We start from the raw sequence: 9853 nt of genomic DNA, 5'->3' as shown, positions 1-9853 counted from the left end.
ATTACCTCACTCACCTTGTCTCTCTAATAACAATCTGCACACTTGACTCTGCTTGAATGACCAGATTCTAATAACACTCTCTCTAAAAATATAATGCTCCTGTACCTTTGGTCCCACGCAGTCAAAATTATTTTATCATTAGATGGCCTCTCTGGACCTCCCTCCACCCCATTTATACACTACTGGTTTTTCATCTCTGACTAACTGCATGCTAATGTCAGGCAGCTGAGTAATCCTTTTGCTTTGTGTGATTTCCTATGTGCATTCCCCCTTTGGAATAAAAGGAAATGCCTGGGCTAAACCTACTGCATCAGATTTGAAAAGAAGGACTTCCCTCTAGCTGAGACAGGCTGAATACTGAGTGAGCCACTGGGAGACTTCCTTTGAATTCCCTAATTGGGTAGGTTTGTTATCTCTTGCTGCCCATCAGCTGACTAACAGTTAAAACCGGTAAAGGCCATGGAGCCACCTGGCTTAGTGAGGAATAGAAAAATGCTGGTTTGCGTTGTCTGAAGAGGATGGCTTGGCAATGGAGTTTTCTTTTCACTTTAAAGTTTTGTTAATTCTACAAATGCCCATGGTGTAGAATTTATAGTGAGGGTGGGGTGTATCTTCATTCTGAAATTTACCATTGTAAGGGGACTGTTGGTCCCTTACTGACACTCAGTGGGGGTTTTTTGGTTGGCCACCTCCCAGTACCAGAAGAAAGGGGAAAGGCCAATGAGAAATCAGACTAACAGTTCTCAGGGCCAATGGGGAGAGGCCAACATTCTAGGTCAGCCTGACTGACAGAGCAGGCAGGCCAATGAAGGAGTCAGAGGTTGGGGGTCCCGTCCTCTGTGTGAGCTGGAGCTGCCTAAGCCAGAGCGGGGCTGAGGTAAGGCGAGAGCAGGAGGCTGAGCTGAGCCGAGCCGGGGAGCAGCCCAGAGAGCCGAGCTGGAGGCAGGTGCGCTGAGCAGCTGGGCAAAGTGAGGGGGTTGCTGGGCAAAGGGCCCAGCGCCAGGAGACACCCCCAGCCAAGAGGCCTTGCAGGCCGAACTTGAAGGGGGATCATAACCCTGATGGGGGGAGGGATAGCTGAGGGGTTTGAGCATTGGCCTGCTAAACCCAGGGTTGTGAGTTCCATCCTTGAGGGGGCCACTTAGGAATCTGGGGCAAAAATCTGTCTGGGGATTGGTCCCCCTTTGAGCAGGGGGTTGGACTAGATGACCTCCTGAGGTCCCTTCCAACCCGGATATTCTATGAGTCTAGTTGGTACTGAGGAGGGGCAATACTGGGGAGAAAGGCCCTGCTATCTAGTGCCTGAGGGCATATGGCCATCGCCAGAGCAAGTGTCTGACCTGCAGCACTGCCAGGGCCTGGGACATGTGAGGAACAGACTGTGAACTGCCCTGACATTCCAGAGACGGCTGTTTGTGGTGTCCCCGTGCTGGGGTGATGTGTTTTCCTTTAACCTTTCCCATTTTTTCCTTAGTTTTTTTAATTGGTTTCTGTTTAATAAATTGCATTTGCTTTGAACTGTATGCAACGATCAGTGGATCAGGGACATGTCCAGAGCAGAGAGAGTACCCTGGAGTGGAGGCACCCTAGCCCCTGTCCTAAATGACCACAATAAGATTGGGGATTGGTCACCCAGGAATCCTGGCCCCAGCCTTGTCGGGATTACAAGGACTCTGCCATACAGGAGAGTGGAAGGGGAGCTCTCGAGGTCAGGCAGGCCTCAGTAAAATGAGGGGGAGCGAGGACTCAGATCCTTTCAATAGCCAATTTCAGAGGGGTAGTGTATAAGCCAGAAAAGTTCCCCACAATAGTGAAACCACTCCCCCCACTTACACAATCATTGTGTAACCTTGGAATTTTCAGCTGATCTTCTTAGATATTAATTGGCTAATGTTTTTACAGCGCTGTGTAGGTGTAAAGGGCTATTTAATTGCTAGGTATTATTATTAACAATGATGTGGTTTTTCACAAAATCATAGACACATTAGAGAGCGAAAAGTTCCATTGGCTCACTTAGTCCATCCCTTAGGCAATATAAGATTGTTCCCTACCACCTATTTTCTAGTACTTTTTCCAGCCTAATTTAAAATGTCTTGAGTTATGGCGCTTCTTTCGTTTCCCTTGCGAGACTATGTTACAGCCTAATGGAGCACACCAAGAGGAAGTTTTTAATAGCATTCAGCCTAAATTTTCTCTGTCTTAATTTAATCTCAGAACAGTTCTTCTCCCTTGTTTGTTTCCACCCTTCAAATACTTGTAGGCAGTTATCATCAGTCGTGGTGATAATCATGGTCCGGTCACGTTACCTGCAGCCACTTTAAAATAAGGGATGATTTTAGTTGGCATTTATTTAACTGGATGCAAATGACTAAGTATTTAAGGTGTAACCACATAAGGTGCAATTAAATACAACTCCACTGAGGTAAATACCCACTGAAGATACTACATAACAGAAATATAATGGTCAGGTGATGCATGGATTTTAGATTTAATAATTGGATTTCCAACAAGAACAAGGTAACGTCATAGGATCCTATTCAATGACCACAATATACAAATTTTACATTAAAGAGGCTCCGTGAGGCCATGGAATAGATCTGGATTTTGCACATGATTATCCTGTTATCAGCAAACAGATGTGGGCCATGGAAAATATTGTGTCAAAGTTCACTGGTAACTCCCAAAGACAACCAAAGGGGGAAAAGAAAATTTGTTACAAACCACTCTCCTCCTCTTACTCCCCTTCCTGTGCCCATGCTGGCTAGAATGTCTGCTTAGCTATTTGGGAATATCAGGATGCAGAGCCTGGGAATATCTGTTCTTAGAGCAGACATGTACTATCTCGCTATGTATTTGCCTTTAAGGTTTCCTCCTGTATATTAGGTCAACCCTTCCCTGTACAAGTATGTCATTGTGTTCTGTCCATTGGAGGATCAACACATCTTCCAGAGGAGTTACCATCCTTACACTAGGAGAGACACACCTTCATTTTCTGAAACAATTTATTGGATGAGGCTAAAGAAAGATGAAGTAAGCAATTCACAGCACATAGAGGTTTTACTTACTGAATCAGAATTAGTGTGCAAAGGTGTCAAGTTGAAGCCAGTAGAGTTTTCATGGCCAGAACTTGTAGAAAATTAATTTCTACTGAATAGGGCCCATAGCAGAAAAGGAGTGATCACATGGTATGGTTAGTAGTAGCTTAGGCCTGGTCTACACTATGAGTTTAATTAGAATTTAGCAGCGTTAAATCGAATTAACCCTGCACCTGTCCACATAACGAAGCCATTTATTTCGAAATAAAGGGCTCTTAAAATCGATTTCTGTACTCCTCCCTGACGAGCGGAGTAGCGCCGAAATCGATATTGTCATTTCGAATTAGGGTTAGTGTGGCCCAATTCGATAGGTCCCAGAGGTCAATACTATCCCACAGTGCACCATTGTGACCGCTCTGGACAGCGATCTGAACTCAGATGCACTGGCCAGGTAGACAGGAAAAGCCCCGTGAACATTTGAATTTTATTTCCTGTTTGCCCAGCACAGGAGAGCACAGGTGACCACAGAGAGCTCATCAGCACAGGTAACCATGCAGGCCGATAATCGAAAAAGAGCACCAGCATGGACCGTACGGGAGGTACTGGATCTGATCGCTATGGGGAGAGGATTCAGTGCTAGCAGAACTTTGTTCAAAAAGACGAAATGCCAAAACTTTTGAAAAAATCTCCAAGGGCATGATGGAGAGAAGCCACAAGAGGGACTCAGAGCAGTGCCGCGTGAAAGTCAAGGAGCTCAGACAAGCCTATCAGAAAACTGCCCCCAGCCCTGCCCATGGGACTCCCTGCCCACAGGTGCCCACCCAGTGGCCATGCTGGAGGAGCTGCCAGTGCGGGGCACTGCGCAGCTACACAGATACTGATTTATATCCGCAGATACACATTTTGTATCCATGCAGTGCTTTACAAATCATACCCGCTGATATTTCATACCTGTACTAGCATAATAGATGTTAGTTTTTGGTGACTGTTTGTTTCTCAGGGAGTTGACAGTGATTGCTATAATTTTGGGGTATGGTAAAGATTAAGATAAAACCTATTCAATAAAACCATATTTCTATATCAGGGCTACAGACTGTGTGATGACTGAAAACTTAAATCGAGCTCACTGCAGCCTGAGTACCTGTGTTAGAAGCTGTGACATTCTCTCTATTCCAGACAAACTCCACAGGCAGAAGACTGCTATAGAGCATTCCACCAAGCAGTTGAGGAGCCTCCCAAGGGTCAGTTAGGATGCGGAGAGGGGGAGCAAGTAGTGAAATCCAACAGAGACTTTTGTGTCTCTTGTTTGGGGCCAGGTAGGAAACCTCAAGGTCTAGGCCGTCTGTAGTTTTTCCACTAGGAGGTGAGGAAAACTCCTCGTGAGCAAAAATACTCAAGTTTATTTCCTGCTTTTAATCAGCATGTGTGATGTAAAAATCTCAAGAGAGAGCCTTCTAGTGTGGTTGATCTGGAGATAAAGACCTAACCAGTAACAGAGGCATAATGACCAATTTTTGGCAGACTTATGTTAGAAATCACTATGGAAACATAGTCTTAACTAACAAGCTGTTTACTTAGCATGTTTAACGAGTCATTACATACAGTAACTTCCTCAGTCCTTTTGCAATAATGCCCTATTCTCATAAAGGGCTCTAAGTCCATTGTCTGTGAAGACAGACAATACACTTATAATTAACCTTCTTCTTAAGAACAATTATATTCAACAACAAACAAACAAAAACTACACAGACTTCCTTGCCCCAGAGTCGTCAGGCTCATAATCATGTTCCAAAATGGGTTTTAACTTGGCTTCTTCTGGCTGTTTCTGTGCCTCCTCTCGCCTGCTCCCATCTCTCAAAAGTGGAACCAAGGTCTTCCAGTTTTTCCCTGAAACTTATAAGCAAAGTGGCTATTAATGTTTTTTTCCTATAGAAACAGACCAGAATATTCCTGATTTCCAACACAGAGGGAAGCTGATATAAATATAAAGCACAAGTGAAGATTTTATTCTTCTAACAGTTTTATTCTTCTGTCAGTTTTCCATTCTTTTAAGCTGATAAGTACACCCACTGATCTATGAACTGGGGTTCTTCTGCGCCAACTAGTGAGCTACTGCACTGTGGAGTTGGGGTATCACAGGGTGGCTCCTAGGGTACACTGCTGCCATCTCTACCCAGCTCACCAAGGTGTGCCGCTCATTACACACCATGCAAACCTCCAGAGTGAGGAATTTGGAGGGAGCTAAAGAATTCCAAAGAATAAAACTGCAAAATGAATAAAGGGTTAGTTCGTTTTAATCCTTTTGCCCACTGTGTTCATTTATCAGCAGTTCATGTAGCTATTCGAAGTCTCACTGAGAGATGTATAAACTTGCACTACATTATGCTGCCTTTATAACCAAATGTATAGTCTAATACTGTCAGAATATGGGAAGAACCAGAGGGTTTTCATGCCTGGATTCCTCACCTCTGCTAGACTTAAAAGAAAAACTTGAGTTTCGCTTCAAGCCCATGCTGTATCCGGGCTCCTCGTTGATTATGCCCAGATTAGTGTTCCATGTGGACCAGTTCACCTCATCGACTCTGGAGAGAGAACAAAAGTGATTTTATGTTGAAGGGGATCTAATTTATTCTCCAGAAAAGGATCTAGAGTCTCAAGGACCGTATGCACAGTATAACTTTGTTACGCAACCAGTTCCCTGTGTGGACTACTCAAGGTTCACAGCAATAATCCTAGAATTTTTGTGAAGTAAAGTGTTGCAGAATGGTGCTGGCCTAATCATCGTGGCTGATTAAAGCTCCCTGTGGCTTTAATGTTCTGTATTGAAGTCCCTAATATACCAAATAAAATTCACCATCTACTGGATATTTGCAAAAGGCCACTCTCAGCCTGGGACTAAGGCAACTGCCCATAAAGAATTCTGTAACATTCATCTGAGGAGAAACCTACCTGACTCAATTAAATTTATATGGTACTATGCAGAGAAACACCAAGGGATTCCATAGTCACACTCTGTCCTTGTGTCCCAGGGCAGAGGATTGGCTGTGGGCTGGTGAATCCATAAGTATGCAGATCCACTGGCCAATCACCACACAAGGAAGAGTTTGGGCTATTGCAGGCCTGCTGTGTAACAGTTCTGCCAATGCTTCATGGTTTGGCAGGGGAATGCCATAGACGTCCCTGTTGCATAGGTCAGATACTCAATCTCTACACTCTGGCCAGGATTCTCCACACTGAGAAATTTGTGTCCCAGTGGCCCAAGAAGTAAAGCAGCATAGAATCAGATATGGAAAGAAAAAGGCTCAGCTGCAGTATCTGTTCATTATCAGTTGAGCTATGATGCTGCTTTGAGACTGACAGCGATGAGAGGATGTAATTCTGCTATTTTAATAGAGAAGATCTGCTTGGCATTCTGGCATCTCAGACCCCACAGGCTGGACCAAGTCGATTGCGAATTGGACTAAGAACCCATTTCACTCACGCCACTGAACAACCATCACTTAGTGTAATTTTTGGTCACCCTAAGTTTAAGAGCTCTACATCCCATTACCAGTTATTGAGCCATCCCAGGCCTGTAGATGTGTTTCTGTAAAAGATTATCTATTTAAGATAAAACCAGGTTACCTGAAACACCATCTGTAATCGTCCTTGTCATCAGGTGTGGTTCCCACTAAGACTCGCTTCCCGGATCGGAATGAGCTTATCATGCAGTTCAGGTAGCTGTTTTCGATATTCAAGATGGTGATGGCTCTCTACCAATTGAAAAAAGCAAAGGGAGTGGGGAACAGCTGGCATTTAACGATATTTATACAAATGTCGAGTCCTTTCTTTATAAAACAAGAATCCCCGAACTTTCACCTGCATTGTCAGCGTAGGGGAATGATCACACCAACCACAACCTCAGAACTACAGGGTTTCTTTTCATACACAAAAGCTGACATGGCATTATCTGCAAACCTGGCATAAGGCACTTGCTTTCCTCCAATGCATAATCTCTATCTTTTCGTATTCTGATCATGGTTTTCCAGTGGCAAGAGCCTAAATGCCTTCAGCTTTTTGACTCTGTTATTGTCTAATAATAAAAATATTTATTTTCTTAAACTGCAAACATCTGTGAAATATTCATGTATACCAAGAACATCTGCTTAAACAGTGCATCATACACCAGATGAGGAAAGGGACCAAGGACAGTCATACAGGCTTGTGCTCATGGGTAAGGAATCAAAAGATAGAAAGACTGTGGTAGATAAATGTCTATCAGGGATGGTCTAGACGGTATTTGGTCCTGACATGAGGGCAGAGAACTGGACTCGATGACCTCTCGAGGCCCCTTCCAGTCCTAGAATCTATGAAAGACATGAAAATCTGCAAGTTTAGAAACATACCAATCCCTCCAGATTCCCCTTAAAGCGCTTATCCCCCAAGTTCTCTTTCTAATTTCAACATGAAGACCAGAACCCTTGGGGAGATCGACAAACCTGGAGTTTCCAGATGCTCTTACTCTCTTGTGCGATCTTGTTCACAGTTTCCCCCATCAGCGCAATGAGCATGTTAAGCAGGAGAATGTAGGTGAGGATGACGTAGAGGACCAACAGGATGACAAAGACAGACTTAAACCTGTAGTTCTCAGTGAACTCTAGATCTCCCATGCCAATGGTGAACTTGAACAGCTCCAGGCAGGTGTAATACAGACTGTTGTATGATGTGCGGCCACACTTCAGCGGGCCTGATCGGGTGCAGAGACAGCTTTCATTTTCATGTCCCTCATAGTCATCTTCAATCAGAGTCACCACAGCTGTTGCAAATGGGAGGAGCCATGTATACAAGAAAAAGATACTCAGAAACCATGCTCATTTTGAAAACAATGAAAAACTTGCAAAGATGTATCTGATTAGACACAATATATTGATGGCCATTGACTGCAGCTGGAGTTGTGGGGAGTCAGAAGCTCTGAAAAATCAGTCCCCAGGATTCTAAAGTTGGGCACCCAACATGGAGGCATCCAAAATTAGAGATTACTTGAAAATGTGGTGTCTCAGTTTCTCCATCTGTGAAATGGGAATAATGCTGCTTGGCCAGCCACTTTGAGATCTATGGTTAAAAAAACCCATATAAATGCTAAGTAGTAGTATTCTTTATTTTTTTATGGACATAGAGATTTTGTACAGTGCGTAATGTAGATTTCTTAATTTAGAATTCCCTTTACCAACTAGAAACTAACTGAAAAGGTAATTTTTGCTAAATCTCATTGATTCTCTAAGAAAAAATAACTCCCAGGGTGACATTACCTGTAGAAAATCCCAAGAGAAATACTAGGTAGACAAACATGAAGCGACATAAATCCCTCAGGATCATCTGCAACATGGAAACAGAACATTTTATAGGAATCTAACACAAACTGCAACCAAGAGTGGTGCAAAGTCCTGATTTTGGCTCCAAGAAGGAACTATACAATGTGAACCCACTGCTCTTGCCTTACACCATGACTGAGTTTCAGAGTACTGGCTTTCAATATAGAGAACATTTCCTTTGCATTATTCATAAAACCTATTAGATGCATATGCAATATATCTAATGCCAAATATATTTTCAACCTTTCATGTGTGAATCAAGCTAAGACAGTGTGGTTCTTTCCCCCCCTCTATAGACTACTTGGCTAGACCACATGAAGAGGTCAGACTTCTTTGTGGAGAAGGCCTGAAAATAATCGAGGAGAGTAGAGTTAACTGACATGAGCCTTTTCAGACTCACTGGCAACAGTGAGTAGATTTCCCCCTCAAAGGTGAAAATAAAGCTGCTCTCCCTGGTTTAAACCGTAAGGTTGTCAGTGGTGGTACTTTCCAGGCCTGTGAAAATTCAGCAGTGCTTGCCAGCTGCTCCCTAGACTGACCTTCTCAATCATGACAGAGTAAATTCCCATCTGCTGGAAGCCTCGGGTGTAGTACAGCATGTTAGCCCAGCCCAGGGCCAAGGAGAACACCATGGATGCCACATAGAGTTCCTGGCCACAGAAGTACAGCACCACTGAACTCAACAGGAACAGTGAGTGGACAAAGCTGAAAGACAAGCATGGTCCAAGCATAGAATGCAGATCCTCCCAGGCAGGCAAGAAAGGAGGGATGAAGGCATACGCAGTGGACTCAGGAAATCCCCAAAAGCACATTAGAACCCATCTGGACAGACATGTCCTCCTAGGCCAACCTCCATCCCTTGAAAGATTCTTTTCTTTCACGCTTCACTTGTTTTCTGCACCCTCCACAATTCCTCTCCCCTTAATAACTCCTGAGTTTCCCGCCTACCCCTGTTTCTCCAACCCAACTGTTGTTCTTCTGCCTTGCAGGATGTCAGCAAGACAAGCCACAATTCTCTGTTGTCCTCGAGCGCTGCTCTCTCTGGCACTCCCTCTCTCTCACCACAGAACTGGCAGCAATTCAGGGAGCTGCCATGCGTCGCAGCCTTCCAACTGGGGAAGGCAGAGGGTTCCAATAGCATAAAGCGGAAGGTACCATTGGGGACAAGAGAGGTTTCAGCATGACCCAGTGCACAGGGCATTGGACTGCAAGTCAAGAGTCCTGGGATCAATTCCTGGCTCTGCTGCGGGACCCAGACAGTTAACCTCTCAGCACCTCACCTTCCCCACCTGTAAATGAGGGTTATGACCTGGAGCCACCTGTGTAAAGTGCTAGGAGAACTGGGGGATGAAAAGCACTGTGCTTATTTCAAAGCTCGTACATGCAATGCCTGGCTCAAGCCAAGGCCATGAGTCCCTCAGGCTCCTAAATGCCACATTCAAACGCAAATAAAGAAGTTGCTGAGAA

At 44.3% G+C, this 9853-nt stretch overlaps 2 protein-coding genes across 6 annotated transcripts in view; both read right to left on the bottom strand.

Annotated features, from left to right (window-relative positions):
- The window catches only part of TRPV3 (transient receptor potential cation channel subfamily V member 3), a 48346-nt gene extending 43905 nt beyond the window's left edge, over positions 1 to 4441 (bottom strand). For all 3 annotated transcript variants that reach the window (XR_010593783.1, XM_065572929.1, XM_065572930.1), the window contains exon 1: positions 6 to 4441. The gene's annotated coding sequence lies outside the window, so the exon portion shown is untranslated. The remainder of the gene's footprint in view (positions 1 to 5) is intronic.
- A 146-nt stretch (positions 4442 to 4587) lies between these two features.
- The window catches only part of TRPV1 (transient receptor potential cation channel subfamily V member 1), a 25771-nt gene continuing 20505 nt past the window's right edge, over positions 4588 to 9853 (bottom strand). For all 3 annotated transcript variants that reach the window (XM_065572928.1, XM_042857944.2, XM_005298178.5), the window contains 6 exons: positions 8926 to 9091; positions 8324 to 8390; positions 7514 to 7830; positions 6660 to 6787; positions 5502 to 5617; positions 4588 to 4928 (listed from right to left, as the gene is read on the bottom strand). In XM_065572928.1, coding sequence (XP_065429000.1) covers positions 4777 to 4928; positions 5502 to 5617; positions 6660 to 6787; positions 7514 to 7830; positions 8324 to 8390; positions 8926 to 9091 — 946 coding nt within the window. In that variant the 3' untranslated portion in view covers positions 4588 to 4776. The remainder of the gene's footprint in view (positions 4929 to 5501; positions 5618 to 6659; positions 6788 to 7513; positions 7831 to 8323; positions 8391 to 8925; positions 9092 to 9853) is intronic.

This window comes from Chrysemys picta, chromosome 19 (assembly GCF_011386835.1).
Source record: "Chrysemys picta bellii isolate R12L10 chromosome 19, ASM1138683v2, whole genome shotgun sequence".
Lineage (NCBI taxonomy): Eukaryota > Metazoa > Chordata > Testudines > Emydidae > Chrysemys > Chrysemys picta.
This window is presented reverse-complemented; position numbering and strand designations above follow the sequence as displayed.